General features: G+C 42.1%; 1 protein-coding gene across 2 annotated transcripts in view; it reads left to right on the top strand.

Moving 5' to 3' along the window:
- Positions 1 to 24,411, top strand: part of cnot6l (CCR4-NOT transcription complex, subunit 6-like) — a 60,230-nt gene that overhangs the window by 22,401 nt on the left and 13,418 nt on the right. For both annotated transcript variants that reach the window (XM_060907235.1, XM_060907236.1), the window contains 7 exons: positions 6,879 to 7,065; positions 8,979 to 9,064; positions 9,166 to 9,255; positions 9,395 to 9,463; positions 12,358 to 12,515; positions 12,888 to 13,042; positions 13,129 to 13,280. In XM_060907235.1, the coding sequence (XP_060763218.1) occupies positions 6,879 to 7,065; positions 8,979 to 9,064; positions 9,166 to 9,255; positions 9,395 to 9,463; positions 12,358 to 12,515; positions 12,888 to 13,042; positions 13,129 to 13,280 (897 nt within the window). The remainder of the gene's footprint in view (positions 1 to 6,878; positions 7,066 to 8,978; positions 9,065 to 9,165; positions 9,256 to 9,394; positions 9,464 to 12,357; positions 12,516 to 12,887; positions 13,043 to 13,128; positions 13,281 to 24,411) is intronic.

Below are 24,411 nucleotides of genomic sequence, written 5' to 3'. Positions count from 1 at the left end.
CCTCCATTATTTGGAGGTATTTTGGATTCAAAAAGGACGATGTTAACCAGAGTGAGGTGTTGTGCAGGTCGTGCTTAGCAAAAATTGCGACGAAGCAAGGTAGCACAACAAACATGTTTCAGCACCTTAAACAACACCATCGCGTGCTGCACGAAGAGTGTATGACAATGAGAGAAACACCGGGGACTTCAGTCATCCCAAAATAAGCCAAAGCAAAGTTATATTGCTGATTCGTTCGTACGAGTCGACGTCCACCAGACATAAAGAAATTACAGATGCTATAACATACCACATTGCAAAAGGCATGGTCCCTGTGTACACAGTCTCGAAAGAGGGCTTTAAAAAAATGGTTCAGACGCTGGACAAGCGTTATAGAATACCATCCCGAACACATTTTAATCAAGTGGCCATTCCGAAACTCTATAATGAGTGTAAAATGAATGTTGAACCCGAGCTCCGTGAAATCGATCATTTCACGACAACCACAGACCTATTGTTAAAGCAGAGCTGCAGTAAAATGTTTGATTTGTAATTTATGTTAATGTTGATGACTGGCAGTGAGTTCTTAAAAATAAAACTGCATTTTCCACATTTTTTTGTATTATGATGTTTTTATTTTTCTGAAAAACGCTTGGTTTTCACTGAACCCGTAGTCATATCGTATCGTATCGTATCGAGATATCTGGCATGAATATCGAGATACGAAATTTTGTCCATATCGTTCAGCCCTGGCTTAATCCATATCAGACTTTTTAAAAAAATAAAAAACAGGATAGGTTTTAATGGCTGCAAACTGAAGGAAGGATTCTGGCTACCATTCCCAAGGATCGATTTGAATGGTCACAGTTCCGACATCATACAACATGCATATTCGCATATTCAATTGGAGTTCTAGACTATTATATTGTATTTGGGATTTGGCACCATGAATAGCACATAACTTAAAATACCTCATTGAGATTTAATGATCCCGTGTTTTAGTCTTCGGCCAAAACTGCCATGACGGCCTTACGCTTCCTCGGCAATTTGGGAAGGGCTTGCTTTGCCTTCTTGACAGCCTTGCCCAGTGACTGACGTGAGCGAAAACCTGAGGGGGATTCTTCCCCAGCCCCATGACCCCCTGCATTTTTCTGCGCACGGAATTCTCTCAGTCTCTTGTTTTCTTTCGCCTGATATTCTTTCCACTTTTCTGGATTTCTCTTCAGGACTTGTCTTTCAAGGGATTTTCGTTTCCGGTCCTTCTCTGTAAACTTCTCGTGAAGGGGGAGGGGTTCTTCTTCAGGCGCTCCCGGAAGCGGGCCTGCTTCTCTCTATTCGTTAGAGCCATGGTCCCCACACCTGGCTGGCAAATAAACCTACTTTAAGTATTGGACTACATCCACAACAAATCAAAAACTCTTAGTCAAAATGAACAGGATAGCGAAGAACTTGGTAAACATTGATTGGCTGCTTGCAGTTTACAAGGATTTCACATTACTCTGAGAATCAGTGAGATGTAGTATCCATTTTGGGAAGTGTCAGGAATGTTTTTGAGGGAAATGAACATTACACATGTATGGAAATTTATTAAAAATAATTAGAAATTCTATCAAATAACTTCATAAAGAATATAACTCGCCTTGTATTCCACAGAACTGGGGTTCCTTTAATGTCGATTGTTGCAGATTTGAAACTTTTTTTGTATCAGGTGTGTCTAGATCTAGCAGGGCACATGGAATTCAACAGGAAGTGATGTCATGCTTAGTTAAAAAATTGTACACCAGAGGGCATGGGTTATTTAATGGCAAAAGAGATCCACCAGAGGGCTGAAAGATACAAAATATGCGATCTTGCATGATTATGGATGTATGTTTAAATTGGTTATGGACGTACGGTTATGGACGTACATAAATTTGGGTATCTTTATTTCTGTTAAAAATATGAACAGCCAATTTTTTTTTTTATGGTTGCTTCGGCTTAGGATCTGAAGTTAGCTTTGCATCATAAGAGAAATTGAAATGGTACAAATATTCTTTAAAGGGGATTAAAAAAATCAAATTTTTGGTTATGGATGTACATGCATCGGCCATTTCAGTATTGAAGCTGGCTATCCCAGAATGAGACCATAGTTGAGCCAACTTAATAACATAGGAGAAAGACCAAATGTTATACTGTTAATTTGATATAAAACAGTAACTCTCAGTAAGTAACATTAGTGGATTATGAGGCACCTCATGATTTCATCCTTTTTTGTTGAAATTTGCAAATTTTATTTCAAGAGACTTTAAAGACCTATACGTATCTCTTGAATGCATGATTCAACAAACCCACAACATTTCCAAGAAGTACAGGTTGTTAGCTTTCCAATGATACCTCATTTATGTATATAGTCCCAGTTTGAAATTCTGACTATGTGGTTGTAATTTAATTTATATTCTATAGCGCAAAATAACATACAAATGATCTATTGCGCTTTACAAGCTAAAATTCCCAAAATTATATGATAAAACAAAAAATACTGAAATTGCAACTTGTATAATAAAAATCTTATTTATATATTTATAATTAAGATAGCTTAACTATAAAATAAAACAAAAATAATAATAAAGTTCTATAGAGTTATAAATTATAGGCTTCCCTGAAAAGATGAGTCTTCAGAAGGCGCTTAAAATCGTCTATATTCTGGGACTGGCGGATTACTTGTGGAAGTGCATTCCACAGTGTGGGGGCTGCCGCTGCGTACGACCTGTCACCTAGCGTCTTCCTAGCTGTCCGCAGTCTGTTTAAAACTGGCGCTTCGAAAGACCTTAAATGATATCTAGTTTTCTTCACCGAGATTAAGTTGGAGAGATAACTAGGTGACAGGCCATATAAAACCTTGAATGTGATTAAACATATCTTAAAATTGATTCGGTACTTGATGGGCAACCAATCAACACATAACATTTCCAAGAAGTACAGGTTGTTAGCTTTCCAACGATACCTCATTTATGTATATAGTCCCAGTTTGAAATTCTGACTGTGTGGTTGACACTTCCACGGAATTGCCCTTATGTCAATATCAAAGGGTACCTGTAGTGAATTTTAATTACTAGCTATTTCAAAAGATCACGTACGATACCAGTGGTTCCGTCATATAACGTTTGTCATAAGCTCTTGTCAAGTATATGTGAGTTTTAAGTCACTGTTCCATCAGTCAGGCATGGTCAGCGACATGTTGCCTCCTTCACAGGCTGTTCCAGCACCGGTAGTGACACACAGTCGTTGTTTTTGTCCGACTGGCTGGTCTGCAGTGGACTGGTCACTGACCCCATGCTGCAAACACCAGTTTAAGATAACGCATTATCCGCCAGCGCTGGGGTGCGTCCCTAGGACAATGGCGGAGTGTTTGTTAGCGGGGACTAACAGAGAATGAGCTGAACAAGGTTGAAGCCATCTGGCATAGCTTCTTGAGAAAAATGGTTCGGGGAGGATACAAATGAAAAAATGCACCAGATCAGGCAGAACGTGAAGGAATGGAAGTTGATTGGAGTTTCAGAATATCAAATGAGCGATTACGTGCGCTCACAGACACTCCACCCATCTGTGATTTTTGTGTGATGCAGCATATGAAATATCTTGCACATGTGTGTAGACTGGATAATAACAACCTCCAGAAACAGGTGCTATTTGATGTTCTGGCTCCAAGGAAAGTGTGGAATAGAGTGGAGAAGCTGCTTGCTGTCGATGTACAGCAGGCAAGGAAAATGATGGTCAAGACTGACTTCCTGCGACTACTGGATGCACGATTCCAGCAGAAGAACACCAAGGCTATTCCCGATGCCACAGGGGAATGGTGTTGATGATGTAAAGCTTATGGCTGCACGAACAAGAAGCGCAGAAATCCCGGGAAACGTTTCTTTTGTTTCCCTAAACCAACTGATGGCACAAAGTCAGAGTTGGCAAAACGTTGGCTTTATAACATCGGCACGGGTCACACTGTACATGTATACATGCCTTCTTTCATGACAGTTACCAATGATGCCTTGTGTCTGTATAACAGTCAATTAAGTATAAATATTATATATATATATATATATATATATATATATATATTTTAAATAAATACAACCAAATCTACTTGCACATAATGCCATGAAATAATAGATATGTGCCATAAAATAAAGATCTATTACAAGTATGAGATATATACAGTGGTGCTTGAAAGTTTGCGAACCCTTTAGAATTTATCTTTCTGCATAAATATGACCTAAAACAACATCAGATTTTCACACAAGTCCTAAAAGTAGATAAAGAGAACCCAGTTAAACAAATGAGACCAAAATATTATACGTGGTCATTTATTTATTGAGGAAAATGATCCAATATTACATATCTGTGAGTGGCAAAAGTATGTGAACCTTTGCTTTCAGTATCTGGTGTGACCCCCTTGTGCAGCAATAACTGCAACTAAATGTTTGCGGTAACTGTTGATCAGTCCTGCACACCGGCTTGGAGGAATTTTAGCCCGTTCCTCCGTACAGAACAGCTTCAACTCTGGGATGTTGGTGGGTTTCCTCACATGAACTGCTCGCTTCAGGTCCTTCCACAACATTTCAATTGGATTAAGGTCAGGACTTTGACTCGGCCATTCCAAACCATTAACTTTATTCTTCTTTAACAATTCTTTGGTAGAATGACTTGTGTGCTTAGGGTCGTTGTCTTGCTGCATGACCCACCTTCTCTTGAGATTCAGTTCATGGACAGATGTCCTGACATTTTCCTTTAGAATTTGCTGGTATAATTCAGAATTCATTGTTCCATCAGGGCGGCACGGTGGTGTAGTGGTTAGCGCTGTCGCCTCACAGCAAGAAGGTCCTGGGTTTGAGCCCCGTGGCCGGCGAGGGCCTTTCTGTGTGGAGTTTGCATGTTCTCCCCGTGTCTGCGTGGGTTTCCTCCGGGTGCTCCGGTTTCCCCCACAGTCCAAAGACATGCAGGTTAGGTTAACTGGTGACTCTAAATTGACCGTAGGTGTGAATGTGAGTGTGAATGGTTGTCTGTGTCTATGTGTCAGCCCTTTGATGACCTGGCGACTTGTCCAGGGTGTACCCCGCCTTTCGCCCGTAGTCAGCTGGGATAGGCTCCAGCTTGCCTGCGACCCTGTAGAAGGATAAAGCGGCTAGAGATAATGAGATGAGATGAGATTTTTCCATCAATGATGGCAAGCCGTCCTGGCCCAGATGCAGCAAAACAGGCCCAAACCATGATACTACCACCACCATGTTAAACAGATGGGATAAGGTTCTTATGCTGGAATGCAGTGTTTTCCTTTCTGCAAACATAATGCTTCTCATTTAAACCAAAAAGTTCTATTTTGGTCTCATCCATCCACAAAAGATTTTTCCAATAACCTTCTGGCTCGTCCACGTGATCTTTAGAAAACTGCAGAAGAGCAGCAGTGTTCTTTTTGGAGAGCAGTGGCTTTCTCCTTGCAACCCTGCCATGCACACCATTTGTTGCTCAGTGTTCTCCTGATGGTGGACTCATGAACATAAACATTAGCCAATGTGAGAGAGGCCTTCAGTTGCTTAGAAGTTACCCTGGGGTCCTTTGTGACCTCGCCGACTATTACACGCCTTGCTCTTGGAGTGATCTTTGTTGGTCAACCACTCCTGGGGAGGGGAACAATGGTCTTGAATTTCCTCCATTTGTACACAATCTGTCTGACTGTGGATTGGTGGAGTCCAAACTCTTTAGAGATGGCTTTATAACCTTTTCCAGCCTGATGAGTATCAACAGCGCTTTTTCTGAGGTCCTCAGATATCCCCTTTGTTCGTGCCATGATGCACTTCCACAAACGTGTTGTGAAGATCAGACTTTGATAGATCCCTGTTCTTTAAATAAAACAGGGTGCCCACTCACACCTGATTGTCATCCCATTGATTGAAAACACCTGACTCTAATTTCACCTTCAAATTAACTGCTAATCCTAGAGGTTCACATACTTTTGCCACTCACAGATATGTAATATTGGATCATTTTCCTCAATAAATAAATTACCAAGTATAATATTTTGGTCTGATTTGTTTAACTGGGTTCTCTTTATCTACTTTTAGGACTTGTGTGAAAATCTGATGATGTTTTAGGTCATATTTATGCAGAAATATAGAAAATTCTAAAGGGTTCACAAACTTTCAGGCACCACTGTACTCGTGCAGATGCGGGGTGGACGTAATGCCGCCATTAAAGCGGTCTGCAAGGAGTTCATGTGCTTGACAACAGTAGGGCTCCATGTCAGTTTTCATGACGGAGCATTGCCCGCATTGACACCATGGAGTGGTAGCCATTTTGGATCTACCGTCACACATGTCTGTTGCGGCAGTTTCCTCCTCCAATTCACTAGAATGTGATGACTCACTGTCCTCACAAGCCTCCTCCCTCTCTGGCTCGAATAGATAACAATTGACACCCATTTCATCAAAGTTGCTGGCCATATTTTGCTTCTTTCACAACACCTTTCACCTCGAATCTCGACCCACAGAACACTGCTTGTTTACTTGCACCCAGTAACCCAGGATCAACGACTGTACGTCACTTCCGGCTGGCAATGGCTGCTCCCCATTGGTTCTGCCCCTGCGGGTAATTCACGGAATAAAATTGTCCACAAAAGTGCTTTTACAGTGTGTGGGTTTTTAAAATTTTTTTCAAAATTTTTTTGACTAAATGTGTGCGTCTTTTGTCTTTTAAGTAATACATAAAGCACGACTAATGTTGTAAGCGTGACCAGTACCGGTACACTTTAACACAGGTTTGATGCATTTCATCACATTCCAGTCATATCATTTAGCGTACAGCTCAAAAAGCACATTTAAGTGTGCAGTAGCTCTTTTAAAGAATTTCTCCTCATTGTTTTTGGACAGGACGGGTGAGAAACTTGAGCAGTTCACTATGGACACTCACTCATCTTACCACTCTGCACATCAACAACAACAACCTCAGCCGACTCCCTCCTGAAATCGCCAAACTCCCACATCTGGTCTACCTGAACCTGTCCTCTAACAAACTACGCAGCCTGCCGGCAGAACTCGGCAACATGGTGTCTCTCAGGTAGAAGCGAAATGTGGAGTTAGAGTTCAGTTTTCACCAGTATCAAATTTCAGCAGTAATTTAGAACATTTTGGGTATTATATATAAAATTATTAAATGTGTTCGGGGCATATTTGATGGTTGAAATTGTGCTGAAATGAAATAATGAAAGGATATTAAATAATTTAGTCTTTCTAGGTTATAACAGCAGATATCACGTATATGAATAAGTCCATATTTCGCTTGAAAATGGTTTTATCTCCATTATTTTTTGAGTGCGTTTATGGACGGACCTGTTCAGACTAAGGACGTATTCACACCTACGTTGTTTGGTCCCGGCCAAACGAACCAAATTTCCCTTGGTCCGGACCTTTTGGGTTGGTCTGAATACAAACCACCGAACTCTGGTCCGGACCAGACAAGCGGACCGAGACCGAGCTGCAAGGTCGGACTCGGTCCGGACCAAAGGAACTCTGGTGCGGACCTTTTGGAGGTGTGAAAGCAGACCGGACCTAATCTGACAGTTTTGCTTTTTTTGTACCTCGGGAGCTTCCGTCGTTTGTCGAGCATTATGGGAAACAGAGTCTTGACACTCCACCGCAAAGTGCAAACACTGTTTCGGTTGTCAAGGGAACCTTACAACAGTCGTTCAGTCATTCAGACCAGTGGCAGACTAGACTACAGAGTACAAAAAATGAGTAGGGGGCAAACGTAGGCCGAGGAAGAAACGCACACGCTTGTGGATATATGGGCAGATGTCCACATATCTGAGCTTTTGGAGAGAACACACAAAAATGCCGACGTGTTTGCTGTATTCAGTGAGAAAATGAAGGAGAAGGGGTTCACGCGCTCCCCAGAACAATGTCGGCTAAAAGTGAAGAAACTCCGTCAGACCTACATTAAAATCAGGGACATTCTTTCAAAAAGTGGCGGTACTAGCGACTTGCGTGAAGAGCCAGAACTGTCACAACATGATGTGCGCTCATCAGCGCTATCCTCCGTAGCCGCCTTGCCCTTTGAAGTCGTCGTTGATAAATTACTTGTACAACAGCATAGTAATCGCACAATTGTGAAAACAGTAAAAACTGGAAAAACATATAGCTTTGATGACATTAAAAAGAATAACAGCACGGAAAGCCTCCATGACTGCTTTTGAACTTAACGCTTTGTGCGCGTGTCGTCTCTGACCAATAGCTGAACGACCTCAGGGCGCGTGGCTTTGTTGACGGATTTTGGTCCGCTTACTAAAATGTACAGTGTGAAAGCGAACCGCACCAAAATGAAAAAATAAAAAAAACATTTGGTTCGGACCAAAGCAAGTGAACTATCGAACTATCCTGGTCTGAATACACCCTAAAACAAAAAAATAGTCTGCACCAGTAAACATTTTATTTGATCTGCCAGTCAAACAAAGACAGTACAAACAGCTTAATCTCTGATTTAATAGAGTGATTTATCTCAATATTTAGACTGTCTTTTGGTGAATATGTGCTTGAGATGCCTTCATTCTGAAGGCCATGCACGAATATGTTATGATATTTATGAATACAGTGTGCCAGTTATGTCATTCTAGCAGACAGATTTTATCAGCTGTCCATATTTGGTATCCTTTTTGAAAATATTTTTCAAAGACCATCCAGAAAACAGTGGTTTTAATTAAATTCAGTTACAGTTTTCCACCAATCATTGTCACAAAGCAGCTTTGCAAAATTCTGGGTTTCACAAGTAAGCAAGGCGACATCAGGCAGCAAAAACTCCCAATTATGGCATAAGGAAAGGCTCAGAACAGGACCACGTTCTCCTCTAGTCTAATTAATTCCTGTTTTCTAAAATGCATACAGTCCAATAGAACACATCCAACAGATTCCAGATTAATGGTTCTTTTTTTTTTTTTTTTTGTGCATGCTATAAAACTTTTTTCCTGACTTCCACAGGGAATTGCTTTTGAACAACAACTGTTTACGGGTTTTGCCTTACGAACTTGGGCGGCTGTTTCGCTTACAAACTCTCGGTCTCAAAGGCAGGTCTCCTTCTATTTCATTTAGAAGTTGAGCTTATTTTTAGCTTTCATCGTTCACACATTTTTAATTTTTTTTCTAATGTGAAATGTAATATTCACAGGTAATCCACTGTCCCAGGATATACTCAACCTCTACCAGGAGCCTGATGGAACAAGAAAACTGTTGAATTACATGCTAGACAATCTTGCAGGTGACGTCTCAGTTTATGAGTTCAGATACTATCGATTGTAACAATCGGCAGATCTTTTCAGTGGCCGTTTTGTAATATTTAAACGTGTTAAATAATACACTCATTTATTGTTGTGTGGTTTTGTTTTTTTTGTGATCAGTCCACCCAGAACAACTCCCTCAGAGACCCTGGATCACACTGAGGGAACGAGACCAAATGATGCCCACAGGTACAGAATGTTTCCTCATCCAGTTGTTCAACAGCAAAACGTTGCTAACTTTGTAAACTCCATTACAGTCATCAGTCTCACTGTTACTGAATCTGGAATTTAATATGTATATGAATAATGGATTAGTCAGTCATTAGAACAGTCTGCCAGCCATGTGAAATTATTTTGCTTTACTTAATAGCACCAGTTTAATAACGCAAGCATAGAAGTTCATTTCTGAGTTACAAAAACTAGGCAATTGAATAGTATTTAAAAATTAATAAGCCTGTTTTGAGCCTTTATACTGCCACAGACAGAACACTAGTATGTCCACTATAGCATGACCTCATGCTTTAGATATACCACATAACTCGGATAAACCATGAAGGTAATGAATGTCACTTGTTTTATCATAAACCTTTATGTTTGAGATTTTGTTTTAATTTACTTACCTACAGTAATGTTTTCTTGTCTTTTCACGTAAAATTCATTTTCAACTTGTCATGCAGTTTTAGTTTATTTGTTTATTATCCCCCCGCTGGCCGAAAGTCCCGAAGGGGGAATTGTCGTGGCGATGTTCATCTGTCTGTCCATCTGCCCATCTCAGGAAGTGTGCTCACCTTCTGAAATCAACTCCTCTCACAATTTTTGGAGGGATTTCACAAAACTTGGCAGGATTTTGTTCTATGTTGTTAATACGCATATTGTAATTTCGTTAAATTTGGTTACGTTTTACCAGAGTTACAGCCGTTGATTAACAAAATTATACTTTGACAATTTCATGAGAGTGTGTTTTCCTTCGGATATCAACTCCTCACAATTTGTGGAGGAATTTCACCCAACTTGGTAAAAGGCATTGTTGTATGTCGGTAGTACGCATATTGTTGTTTTGTTCAATTCGGTCGCATTTTACCCGAGTTGTGACCCTTGATTAACAACGTTGTACTTTCACAATTTCATGAAGGTGTGCTTGCCTTCTGACATCAACTCCTCTCTCAATTTTTGGACGAATTTCTCGAAGCTTGGCAAAAGGCCTTGTTATATGACGGTAATACGCATATTGCGATTTAAATTTTACCAGTTTTGACTCTCGATTTAAATAACTTGTACTTTGACAATTTCATGAGGGTGTGCGTTCTTCTCAAATCAACTCCTCTCACAATTTGTGGAGGAATTTCACCAAACTTGGCAAAAGGCTTTGTTATATGACAGTTATACGCATATTGAAATTTCATTTAATTTGGGCAAATTTTACCAGAGTTATGCCCTTGATGATTAACAAACTTGTACTTTGGCAATTTCATCAAGGTGTGCTTGCTTTCTGAAATCAACTTCCCTCACAATTTTTATTATCCCCCGCTGGCCGAAAGGCCCGAAGGGGGATTATGTTGTGGTGAAGTCCGTCTGTCCGTCCCAGGAAGGGTGCTCACCTTCTGAAATCAACTCCTCTCACAATTTTTGGAGGAATTTCACAAAACTTGGCAGGATTCTTTGTTATATGTTGGTGATAGGCATATTGTAATTTCGTTAAATCGGGTCACATTTTACCAGAGTTACAGACATTGATTAAAAAAATTACAGTGTACTTTGACACTTTCATGAGTGTGTTTTCCTTCTGAAATCAACTCCTCTCACAATTTGTGGAGGAATTTCACCAAACTTGGCAAAAAGCTTTGTGACAGTTATACGCATTGAAATTTCATTTAATTTGGGCAAATTTTACCAGAGTTATGCCCTTGATTATTAACATACTTGTACTTGGGCAAAGGCCCGAAGGGAGATTGTCATGGCGGAGTCCGTCTGTCCGTCCGTCCGTCTGTCCCAGGAAGGGTCCTCACCTTCGGAAATCAACTCCTCGCACAATTTTTGGAGGAATTTCACAAAACTTGGCAGGATTCTTTGTTATATGTCGGTAATACACATATTGCAATTTTGTTCAATTCAGTCGCATTTTAACAGAGTTGTGGCATCGTTGCCAGCGGGGGATATTGTGCTCTCCGAGCACTCTTGTTTATTAATTGATTGATTTTCACCTCATCTAACACAGTTACAATTCCAAATGCCTTCCTTTTTTACCGTATGCACTCACTACTTAGGTTCAACAATGCTGTTATATTATACCCTATGTCACGCGCGACAACAGAACACGGGTACACAAATCACCGCATGGTCTGTGTGGGTTGTGTATTTGTGATGTCGTACAACGTTTGTACTCAATTCTCTTATTTTGACAAAGTATCGACAGGCTTGGCTTTATTTGGATGAGATTGTTACTATTACTGTAGGCCAGGGGTGTCCAAACTGATCCATAAAGGGCCGTGTGGCTGCAGGTTTTCATTCCAGCCATGCAGCAGCACACCTGATTTGGCTCATTCAATCAATTGAACTGTCTTCACACAGTCAAATACTTGCAGCCACACCCACCCTTGATTAAAGGGTGGGTGTGTCAGTTGATTGAATGAGCCAAATCAGGTGTGCTGCTGCATGGCTGGAATGAAAACCTGCAGCCACACGGCCCTTTATGGATCAGTTTGGACACCCTTGCTGTAGGCCAACAAACACAGTGTCTCAAGCCTGAAAGAAGCCCTATGAAGTAGATTCGCAACAGCACCTCACAATCAACTGACGATGTATAATATTCATTGCACTGCAGTGTTCTGAATAGACTTGAAGTGATGTGATTTGTGTTGCTTATGATTATGTAATATGGACTGACTGGATTAAACGTCAGTGTATGCTGGTGAATGATCCTATTCGAGTTGTTTATCTTTAATTATAAGGACATGTCTACATGACTGATTGATTGATTGATTCTTTGTCTCTTGCAATATTGTACACTTTCTTATGATTACGTCGTATAGATTTTTTACTATGTAGTGTACTAGCTAAAGATATTCTGAATTTCCCTCCTCTAGCTGTTTTTACAGTAATGTGCTACAACGTGCTTTGTGATAAATATGCAACGAGGCAACTGTATGGCTACTGTCCTTCCTGGGCTCTCAACTGGGAGTATAGGAAGAAAGGCATCATGGAGGAGATCACCAGCTGTGATGCTGACATTATCAGTTTGCAGGTATGTGACCCAGGAGCTCCTTAAGGGCTCATAAACCAATCATTAAAATGATTTAAAAAAAAAAAAAACCCAGCCTGTTATGAGGAATTAGCATTCAAGAACTGTTGTTGTCACTCATTTTATTTCCCACAAAGTAGTTTTTTATTCATGAGACCCAGTTTTCAGTGAACTACTAAAGTTGCCTTTTAAGGTAAATTGGCATGGACTATTTGGAGGTGTAGCCTATCTGAAGTATGGAAAAGTATAAGCAAAGTGCTTTAAATAAACTTTTAACCATTACAAACCCTAGTTTTAAAATAGTTATGCCTTCTTTTCATTTCTTCATGGTGCTCGTTCACCTTGAGAATCCTTATCAGTGCTCCTCTCATGCAGGAGGTAGAGACGGAGCAGTACTACACATTTTTTCTGGAAACTCTAAAGGAGCGTGGATACGACGGGTATTTTTGTCCAAAGTCTCGTGCCAAACTTGTGTCCGAGCAGGAACGGAAGCACGTGGACGGCTGTGCCGTGTTCTTCAAAACAGAAAAGTGAGCCCATTTTTACTATTCTGGTTTTGGGGGCGAAAAGCCAAAATGTCAGTTTTTAAGTCCGTGTTAAATTTGCCACTATTTAGATTTGCACTGGTTCAGAGAAACACCGTGGAGTTTAATCAAGTGGCCATGGCCAACTCGGAAGGCTCAGAGGTCATGCTGAATCGGGTGATGACCAAAGACAACATCGGAGTAGCCGTGCTGCTAGAGGTGAAGAAAGAGCTGTTTGCTGGAGGTAAGCATGTAACTTGTGGACCATTTGCTGTGTGGCAACACGGTTATTTTAATTGAGGGCGGCAAAAGCTTTATGCAAATAAAACCAAGCAAGCATAGAAATATACTCACTGAGCACTTTATTAGGAACACCTGTACACTTATGGCCCTTTTCCACTACCCTTTTTCAGCTCGCTTCAGCTCACTTCAGCCCGACACGGCTCGCGTTTCGACTACCAAAAACCAGCACGACTCAGCTCGTTTCAGCCCTGCTTAGCCCCTAAAACTCGCACCGTTTTGGAGTAGGGCTGAAGCGAGCCAAACCGTGCTGACTGAGGCTGGGGGCGTGAGCAGACACTCCCCTGTGCACTGATTGGTGAGGAGGCATGTCCTCACATGCCCACACACGCCCCGCGAGCGCGCTGGGATCTGTAAACACCGCAAACCCGGAAGAAGAAGAATTACGAATTACGAGAATTTCTGAAGCCTTATGCACCTCGCCTCATCTATACGCTCTTGCCAGTATCTGTTGGCGTTGTCAAGCCACAGCACCAAGACCAGCAACACTAACGACTCCATGTCCTCCATGTTTGTTGTTTACTATTCGGGTCGTGAGACTACCGCTTAAAAGATCACTGAATCAGTGACATACAGAGCATCGTGGACGAGTTCGCGGAGCGCAAGGCTCGTCGTATGCCCTTCAAATAATGCGCGCAGTAGGCTATTGATGTTTTATTATGAGCCATGTACAGTATGTCGCCGAATGTTTTTTTGTTTCTGAGTTACATGTTCGTTTGAAGGACTTAATGTACAAAATAACATAGTTGCACCCCGTAGTGTTGAAATTGGTAAACACAGTGCATTCAGTGAGGTTTTCACCACCCTCCTTTTATTTCTGACTCTTCCTGTCACTGTTGCAACCTCTGAGCGCTCATTCGTATGCCCTTCAAATAATGTGCGCAGTATAGGCTATTGATGTTTTATTATGAGCCATGTACAGTATCCTAATGTTTTTTGTTTCTGAGTTACATGTTCGTTTGAAGGACTTGATGTACTAAATAACATAGTTGCACCCGGTAGTGTTGAAATTGGTAAACACCGCAGTTGCGGACATTTTGTAGCCTAAAATGATGTTATGATAAGCTTTAATAAAGGGCCCGGTCATTTGCCCCGCCCCCGGCCCGGCTCTGACTTGTTCCGCCACTGTCACTGATGTCACTGTTTGCGCTGCTTAACAGCATCACATGACGTCCACCCACTTTCGCTAACTCCACCCAATGTGTCCACCCACTTCCAGCCAGCACGGTTCAGCGCGGTTGTAGTCGAAATGCAACTCCAACAGCCCCGCTCAGCTCGACTCAGCTCGACTCGGCACGGCACGGCTCAGCCGCGTTTGTAGTGGAAAAGCGGCATTAGTCATTCATGCATGTATCTGATCAGCCAATTGCAGTGTTTTCCCCAGAAAAAATTAAAGCCCTAAATTCTGGCATGATAATACACAGACAATTGAGTGCCAACGTCGCGAAGCGAAACTGGGGGGTCCGAGGTCATGCCCCCCCCACCCCTGGAACATTTTTTTGAAAATAGATGCTCTCAGGTGCATTTTCAGGGTCTCTGAGAGGTTTTAGATACATGATTATAGGATAGATTTTACCAGTGTTTCAATGATTTCTGACCTAAACAGTATTAATGTATACACATGTTGAAATTTCACCTTAAAGTTCAACATGCAAGTTAAACTGTTTTGTTCTAGATTACTGAGGTATATGACAGATTGAAAATCTACGGGGATCCCTTAATTATCTATGATCAAGTCGTGTTGTAACAAAAATGTGCATGAAAATATGACCAGTGGTTTGCTCCATCTTATGCAATCCAGTGAAGAGAATCGATCATCATGACCTCCTGTTGATCACAAAGGGATCTGAACCTAAGAACTTCCACCTTAAAATAAGTTGCTGTATTACTATAACTGTAATGATTTAGAATGTTTCTGATGCAATTACCATAATATATGTAGAACTAAGATGCACTGAAAAGAAAAGTAAGGCGACTGCATATTATAAAGTTTAAATTTTGGCACTTTATTAAATGGACTAGATTAAGATTAAAACATATATTTAAAGGAAAAGAAAACTTAATTCATACATTTAAGTTTGCAGAAAGATTATGTACTTATAAACACATTCATGAATGATAATAGACTAGGTCAAACTTTTGTGATTAAAATCAGTCGGCTTTGTCCGTCTGGTGGGGGAGAACATCGGTAGCCAATGAGATCGCTTATAATGAATCGGAAAATTCCGGGATGTCTGACGTTTTCTTTCGATATTTTTATTGGATGGTTTGAACACGTGATTTTGACATAGCCAACAGATTACAGTTTGTTTACATCATACCACGCGGACATATTACTTTGACAAAATCAACACAAACATTGGAAAAAAAAGACCGCTTCTTTAACACAGATATCAATCAATATGTAAATGGTTCTGTTATTTGCTCTCCTATGTATCTAGTTACTTGTGGGTAGGAAATTTAACGTATCGGTATTGCTCCCATTTCATAAGACACCAGTGAATACCAGGTGATTTTTAATTTATTGGCTTCTATCTAATTAAAAAGCATCTACCAAATTATCTCGGTTAAGTGGTGTATTGGTAGTTAAAACTGATTTTGTAATAGCCAGATAAATAAGTTGTAAAAAAAAATAAATAATAATAATAATAAGCTTTTCAAGGGGGCGGCACGGTGGTGTAGTGGTTAGCGCTGTCGCCTCACAGCAAGAAGGTCCGGGTTCGAGCCCCGTGGCCGGCAAGGGCCTTTCTGTGTGGAGTTTGCATGTTCTCCCCGTGTACGCGTGGGTTTCCTCCGGGTGCTCCGGTTTCCCCCACAGTCCAAAGACATGCAGGTTAGGTTAACTGGTGACTCTAAATTGACCGTAGGTGTGAGTGTAAATGGTTGTCTGTGTCTATGTGTCAGCCCTGCGATGACCTGGCGACTTGTCCAGGGTGTACCCCGCCTTTCGCCCATAGTCAGCTGGGATAGGCTCCAGCTCGCCTGCGACCCTGTAGAAGGATAAAGTGGCTAGAGATAATGAATGAAATGAGCTTTTCAAGTCAACGCTATTGTCAATAATGCCATATGTGCAGGACATACAGAGAATTGAAATTGCGTTTCCCTCTTATCCGCAGTGCAAACAGTAATAAACATGAAATATAAAACACAGGTACAAGATATAAACTATAAAAAGGAAAAAAAAGGGGGGGAGGGGAAAAAAAACACACCGGGGGGGGGTTACACACACAAGCTAAAGCTATCTAAGAAAAGACAAGACAGTGGCAATCCAGAAAGTGCAAATGTGGCAGTGTGAACAGAATTAACGGTATAAATTTAAATGTGACGAATGACAATATAAACAGAATGAACAATGTAAACGGGAACAGCAGTCTGACATTATAGTAATTATCAGTATAAATGTAAATAAATAAATGGCAGTATGAGCAGAATTTACAGTGCAAGTATAAATATGGCAGATATGACAGTATAAACAGTGTAGCAGTGAAGTCTATCAAAGATTAAAGATGTATAAAGTATAAACAGTGTTGTAAACAGTTTTTATATAGTGCAAAATAAATAAATAATATATAGTTTTTATATACAAATACCCAATATAGCAGAGAGGTGATGGCTTGTAGTGATAAATTTGCACGCTTACTGGTGTGGGTTGTGGTTGGTTTTTTTTTTTGTTTTTTTTGTTTTTTTTGTTTGTTTTTGTGCAGTTGAGTTTGCTAATGTTGTAATTATTGTATTCCACCAGATGGCAGTAAATAACAAATTCAGAATTTCTCATTAACGCTAATGTGTCATCTCTGCCTTTTATATGGTTCTTTATCAGATAACAAACTTGCTTCAGAAACACCTCTTGCTGCCCTCAGTCTCTTTGATGTCAGTGAAGGTTATTGCTCTGTCTTCTAATTTCATGATAAATAGGAAAATGTAACCACATACGCTATATTGCAAAAGTATGTGCACACTTGACCAGTCATAATCATTTGCACTTGTTGAACATCCGTCTAGATATAGTCCTCTTATCACTATTATTAGAACAGCCTTCACTTTTCTTCCCACTAGATTGTGGAGTGTGGCTGTAGGGATTTGTTCATTCAGTCACCAGAGCATTGGTGAGGTCAGGCACTGATGTCGGATGAGAAGACCAGAGTCAGTGTTCCAGTTCATCCCAAATGTGTTCAGTGGGACTGAGGTCAGCGGTGTGTGCAGGACACTCGAGTTCTTCCGCTCCAACCTTGGCACACCATGTCTTCATGGAGCTCGCTTTGTGCACAGGGGCATTGTCCTGCTGGAACAGATTTGGGCCTCTTGGCTCCAGTGAAGGGAAGTTATGCTACAGTATACAGAGACATCCTATACAATTGTGTGGTTCACACTTTATGGCAACAGTTTGGGAAAGAACCACATGTGGGTGTGATATTTACATGTCCGTATGCTTATGGCCATATAGTGTCACTGAATGTTGACATACACTCACTGTCCATTTTATTAGGAACACCTGCACATTCATGCAATTATGTAATCAGCCAAGCATGTGGCAGTAGTGCAGTGCAGAAACTCATGCAGATGCTGCAGGTCAAGCGCTTCAGTTAATGTTCACAGATTGGTTCAAGTTGCCAGAAAGGATCTTGTAACTCAGTAGAAGACTACATTAGTTTCCACTCCTGTCAGCCAAGAACAAGAATCTGAAGCTATCATGGACACAGACTCGCTCAACAGGGCTTGACATTAACTTTTAAACCCACTTGACCTGGGGGGGTGGCAAGTATTATTATTATTATTTTTTTTTTTCCCAGACCCAAGTTGTTTGAAACCAATCTGTGTTGAATAAGGAAGCGGCTTCACCTGTAAGAAAATCAAACAAGTTCATGAAAGAGCTAACTTGAATGCAAGCAGAAAAAAAAAATAAAACAAGATTCTTAAGCAAACTCTTCCATCCTCACTTCCAACTTTCTGTTTTTGTAATTTTTAAATACAATCATGAATTTCTCTGGAGTTTTCAGGCTGAGCTCCTCTCCTTGTATTCTTTAACCGCTCATTTCCCCGTTGTTCTTGAAGCATTTGCTTTTACTTGTTAGCGTTTTTCTTGATAGTGGGGAGACGGTAATGCTTTTTATCTATTTCTCTGTTTGAAGAAGCAAAAACAGCGCAAAAATTAACCACATTGAAGACAGATTAAGCCTTGCTTGCATGAAAGATGGTGTCTGTCTGACCCCAGCTGTAATTCTCATGTGATGCATGACGTCATGCACAAGGGGTCTATAAACAGTATGCGTACCATACTACAACAGCGGGGGGTATATAAAATAACTTGCAAAGCAGTAAATGAAACCGAGACTAAGAAAACCGCCAAGACATGATGACAGATACGTAGTGAGGGATGCTTTTAGGAACTGAAATAAAAGATCAAAAAGCCTAATTTTTGTGGTGCTAGTTCGTAATATATGCTCATTCCAACTTGCCCAGTCGGGCATCTCGGGGACATATCCCACTTGCCCGAATGCGTGTTTCACTTGCCCTGGGCAGTCCTTAATGACGAGCCCTGCTAAAATTGGATAGTTGAAGACTAGAAAAGACCATCTTATTTTTTATTTTCTGGACTCTTCGTCTGTCCAGTCTGGGTGCCCATGATGGCTTCAGACTCCTGTTCTTGCCTCACAAGAGTGAACCCTGATGCGGTTTTCGGCCTCAAGGTTTGATGTGTTGTTCCTGCTGAAATGCTTTTCTGCTCACCACACTTGTAAAGAATGCTTATTTGAGTTAATATAGACTTCCTGTCAGCTCAGACCAGTTTGGTCATCTTCCTCTGATTTCTCTCTCTCTCATCAGAAAGGTGTTTCACCCTCTGCTTACAGGATGACTTTTTTTTGGGGGGGGGGATTCTGTGTAAACTGTAAAGACTTTGTGTCTGTGTGTATCAGTCAGTGTTGTAGCCGAGTCACTAAACCTCAAGTCCAAATCCAGTCTCGAGTCCCCAGTGTTCGTGTGCGAGTCAAGTCCAAGTCATTTAAAAAAAAAAATTGAGTCGAATCCACTATTGATCCGAGTCGAGTCCAGCACTCCAGCCGCACCATTTGACGGTGGCTGTTTTAGCACCATTAACATAGTTTATTCCTGAACATTGAACAGTGAAAACAGTGAAACGAGCAATAGGTCGAGCGAGGGGCAATAGATCAACCGAGGCACAAACAGGCTATCGTAGACTCAGCAGAATCAAAGACGAGAAACAGGAACTCAAACAAGGAAATAAGGCTCAGTAATATGTATGTGTCAGCAACACAACTCAATACTTTGCAAAGAAAGTGTGTTTTCACAGTTTGTATATAAGCATGCTGATTGTGCCTTAATCCTGTACAGGTGCGAGTCGTTTACGGCGCGCGCGAGAGCATCCGAACCCGCTTGGCTCGCGTACTGTCCAGAGTGCACCTGAGAGTCTATCTGATGCACGTGTCAAGGCGCACAGGTGTGACACTCTTGTGTGAAATTAATACAAAAATTAATGTAGATATAAATATCTTATGCCAAATTATTATGGCACGTTACAAAAAATAAAGAAAAAAAATCCGAGTCCTCGTCTCCAAGGTATGAGTCCAAATGCAGTTAATGCACGAGTCCAAGTCAAGTCACGAGTCCTTAAAATTAGGGCACGAGTCAGACTCAAGTCCGAGTCCTGGACCCGAGTACTACAAGCCTGGTGTGTGTGTGTGTGTGTGTGTGTGTGTGTGTGTGTGTGTGTGTGTGTGTGTGGTTTATTTTTATAGCACTTTTAACAATAGACATTGTCGCAAAGCAGCTTTACAGAATTTGAGTGACTTTAAACATGAGCTAATTTTATCCCTAGTCTATCCCCAATGAGCAAGCCTGTAGCGACAGTGGCAAGGAAAAACTCCCTCAGACGACATGAAGAAACCTTAAGAGGAACCAGACTCAAAAGGGAACCCATCCTCATTTGGGTGATAACAGACAACGTGATTATAGCATTTTAAAAGTTCTAACATGAAGTTCTAAACTGTTCATTGATGGAAACTTGAGTGCAAAACTGTTCATGACAACTGCAGTCCTAAAGTTAGCAAGTCAACTGTAGTCCTCAGCCATAAAAGCATTACTGTAAGAGTTCAGAGCGTCTTCCAAGTGCGACTTTTGACTGTCCATATGGGGCCGTCCTCTACAAGAGTGATGTGACGAGTCTCTAGCCAGACATAGGGCATCAGGATGGATCAGGAAGGTCCAAGGGGTGTGTGTGTAAAAGAGAGATTCCCAGGAGGCCAGCAGTTTCTGTAATACTCAAACCAACATCCATGTCACAATCAAAGTCACAGAGATCACACGTTTTCTTAATTCTGGCCAAAAGAGTCAGACTGAATGTAAAATCCCAGCTTTAGACCTCAGACATGTGCTGGCATCTTATATTTGCATCTTATATGGCAGACTGAATGAGATGAAGGTCTTGAAAACCTCATTCATCTCATTATTTCTAGCCGCTTTATCCTTCTACAGGGTCGCAGGCAAGCTGGAGCCTATCCCAGCTGACTATGGGCGAAAGGCGGGGTACACCCTGGACAAGTCGCCAGGTCATCACAGGGCTGACACATAGACACAGACAACCATTCACGCTCACATTCACACCTACGGTCAATTTAGAGTCACCAGTTAACCTAACCTGCATGTCTTTGGACTGTGGGGGAAACCGGAGCACCCGGAGGAAACCCACGCGGACACGGGGAGAACATGCAAACTCCGCACAGAAAGGCCCTCGCCGGCCCCGGGGCTCGAACCCAGGACCTTCTTGCTGTGAGGCGACAGTGCTAACCACTACACCACCGTGCCGCCCCGTCTTGAAAACCAATTGTATGAAATCAACCCTGCCATCAATAAGCCACTTTTATTCTCCTTTAAAACCGAACATGATCAAGTAGTATATACCAGGCATCGTGCTGGTCATTCAAGGGTCACCCTTGTTTTTATATTAAAGGGTGAAGAACCATCATGCCATTTCTGTAGGATATCTCTGACAATCAAGCATATTTTACTTTGTGTTGTCCTGCTGGTTTAAACGCTACAGAGGAACGATTTTATTCTCAAAGTACTTTGGATGATGGATTTTAACAAGGTGTCACCACAAAAAGTTTTAGAATTTATCACCTGTGTATCTGAACCATCTCATTTACTTATTTATGTAACTTTGTTTTAACACTCAGGTCGCCGACCCTCCACAGGGGACTTTTAGGACTGTTATGGCCCTTTTCCACTACCCTTTCTCAGCTCACTTCAGCCCGACACGGCTCGCGTTTCGACTACCTCAGAACAGCACGACTCAGCTCGCTTCAGCCCTGCTCAGCCCCCAAAACTCGCACGGTTTTGGAGTGGGGCTGAAGCGAGCCAAACCGAGCCGAGTGGGGCTAGGGGCGTGAGGAGACACTCCCCTGTGCACTGATTGGTGAGGAGGAGTGTCCTCACATGCCCACACACGCCCCGCGAGCGCGCTGGGATCTGTGAACACCGTAAACCCGGAAGAAGAAGAATTACGAGAATTTCTGAAGCCTTATGCGGCTCGCCTCATCTATACGCTCTTGCCAGTATCTGTTGGCGTTGTCGGTGACAACAAGCCACAGCACCAAGACCAGCAACACTAACGACTCCATGTTTATTGTTTACTATCCGGGTCGTGAGACGACCGCTTAAAAGGTCACTGATGTCACTGTTTGCGCCGCCTAACGACATCATGTGACGTCCACCCACTTTCGCTAACTCCACCCAATGTGTCCACCCACTTCCAGCCAGCACGGTTCAGCGCGGTTGTAGTCGAAATGCAACTCCAACAGCCCCACTCAGCTCGACTCAGCCCAACTCAGCACGGCACGGCTCAGCCCAACTCAGCCGCGTTGGTAGTGGAAAAGCGGCATTTGTAAACACACACATCTAAAGCTCCGTGAGTTTTTGTGCTAGAAACATTCAAGTAACACCACTAGACACCTTGAATCTTCTAATTTTCATATATATCTTTAGCACTTTGTCTCATCTCATTATCTCTAGCCACTTTATCCTGTTCTACAGGGTCGCAGGCAAGCTGGAGCCCATCCCAGCTGACTATGGGTGAGAGGCGGGGTACACCCTGGACAAGTCGCCAGGTCATCACAGGGCTGACACATAGACACAGACAACCATTCACACTCACATTCACACCTACGGTCAATTTAGAGTCACCAGTTAACCTAACCTGCATGTCTTTGGACTGTGGGGAAACCAGAGCACCCGGAGGAAACCCACGTGGACACGGGGAGAACATGCAAACTCCGCACAGAAAGGCCCTCGCCGGCCACGGGGCTCGAACCCGGACCTTCTTGCTGTGAGGCGACAGTGCTAACCATTACACCACCGTGCCGCCCTTTAGCACTTTGTAAAGAGAATAAAAACAAATCTTACGAATTTCAGTACTTCAGCCAGTAGCAGCCTCTTAACGACACACCCATCAGCTATTCACATGTTAAGCTCATGGAACATCAGTGTCATCATTTGCTCATTGTGTAGCAAGGGGAGGTGAGAACACGCCCCATTTCACCGGTATAAACAAGTGCACATGTTCCCTTGTTTCCATACCAACTGAGAAACTTTGAGGAAGTGCCTGGTCAAGACAGTCTGTTCCATGCCCCAAACCCGTGGTAGAGTACAAGTTCATGGGTGGTGTGGACTTGTCTGACCAGTTGATCCAGTACTACACAGCACAAAACTGTGAAGTGGTACAAGAAGCTTTTTCTTCACTTCCTGTACGTTGCTGCAACAAATGCCTTCATCCTCCACAAAGAACTCGTGCAAAACATGCAGAAGAAAAGCCTGAGCCACAGGGATTTCATGGAGGAGCTCACTGCACAGCTGTGTGGTATGCCACTTCATTTTGAGGCCTCAAAGGCTCCTCTGAAGAAAGTTGGCAAGGCTCACAAGCCAGTTTGTGGGATTGAGCTGAACACAAATGGGAATAGGGCTGGTGATGGTCGCAGAGCCTGTGTGTACTGCAGGTTGCAGGGAAGGAAAACAAAAACCCTGTGGAAGTGCAAAACGTGTGATGTTTTCCTTTGCCTTCAACCTGACAAGAACTGTTATGATGCTTGGCATCCAGATGAGGACTGACAGCAGAGAGCCACAATCCAGGGATGATCATTAGCTAGTGAACATTTTATTGAGTATCTTACAGTTGAAGAAGGCATATTTATTATACGATTTAGAAGAAGCCAGAGTATTTAATCTGTGACTGTGATAGCTTTGGCTTTTAGGGCTTCTTTTCTTTGCAGTAACTTTCCAAGCAGAGAGGTGTGGGGGCAGGGAGGTACAGTGGCCAGGGCCAGCGTTTTTGTCTTTGACAAATGGACTATAGAGGATGTGCAGTCACGTGACCCGGCCGTGTATACTCCGCCATATTGGACGGCTTCAGGATTGTTTACCTTGCGCAAGCGTAATGGATCCAGGGAGTAATCCCCAAGAAAATTCGGAAAATATCCCATCTACATCGTGCGATAACTTGTCTAATTTTGTTCAGCATCTTGAAGGTGACGTGAGGCAGCGTTACGTGGAAAAGTGTTCCAGGTTGGGGATTGCAGATCCGTACAACTTGCCGCAATCCTTGTTCAGGGAAATTTGGAGCTGCGGTGCCGGCGATTTGCCCGATCTGGCCTACCACGACATTTACAATTTTCTTGTTAATCGTGAATTGTGTTACACTGGCAAAGCCCTCAAAGCTTACAAGAGCCTGGAAGCTTATAAATATTTTGTTGCGGGATGCGTATCCCAACTATACCTCTGGAAGGTTCCGAAGAAGAATGTCTACTTGATAACCTCACGGGTAAGTGGCATTAAGACGTTTATCATAAAGAGATTATGCAGGACGTTTTATCGTAAGAATGTTCGAAATCTAAACTCCGTTCCAGATATGAGAAGAAAACAGTAAATCAGAAAGCTGCGCACATTTGCGCAGCTTCCGCGAAAACATGCGCAGCTTTCTGATTTACTGTTTTTTTCTCATACTTCCTATGTTTCATGGACTGTAACGGCATTTGCTTATTTAGTCATTTTAATACAGAATTTACTCT

Source organism: Neoarius graeffei, chromosome 24 (genome assembly GCF_027579695.1).
Source record: "Neoarius graeffei isolate fNeoGra1 chromosome 24, fNeoGra1.pri, whole genome shotgun sequence".
Taxonomy (NCBI): domain Eukaryota; kingdom Metazoa; phylum Chordata; class Actinopteri; order Siluriformes; family Ariidae; genus Neoarius; species Neoarius graeffei.
The sequence above is the reverse complement of the archived record's forward strand: the minus strand, read 5'-3'. Positions and strand labels throughout refer to the sequence as shown.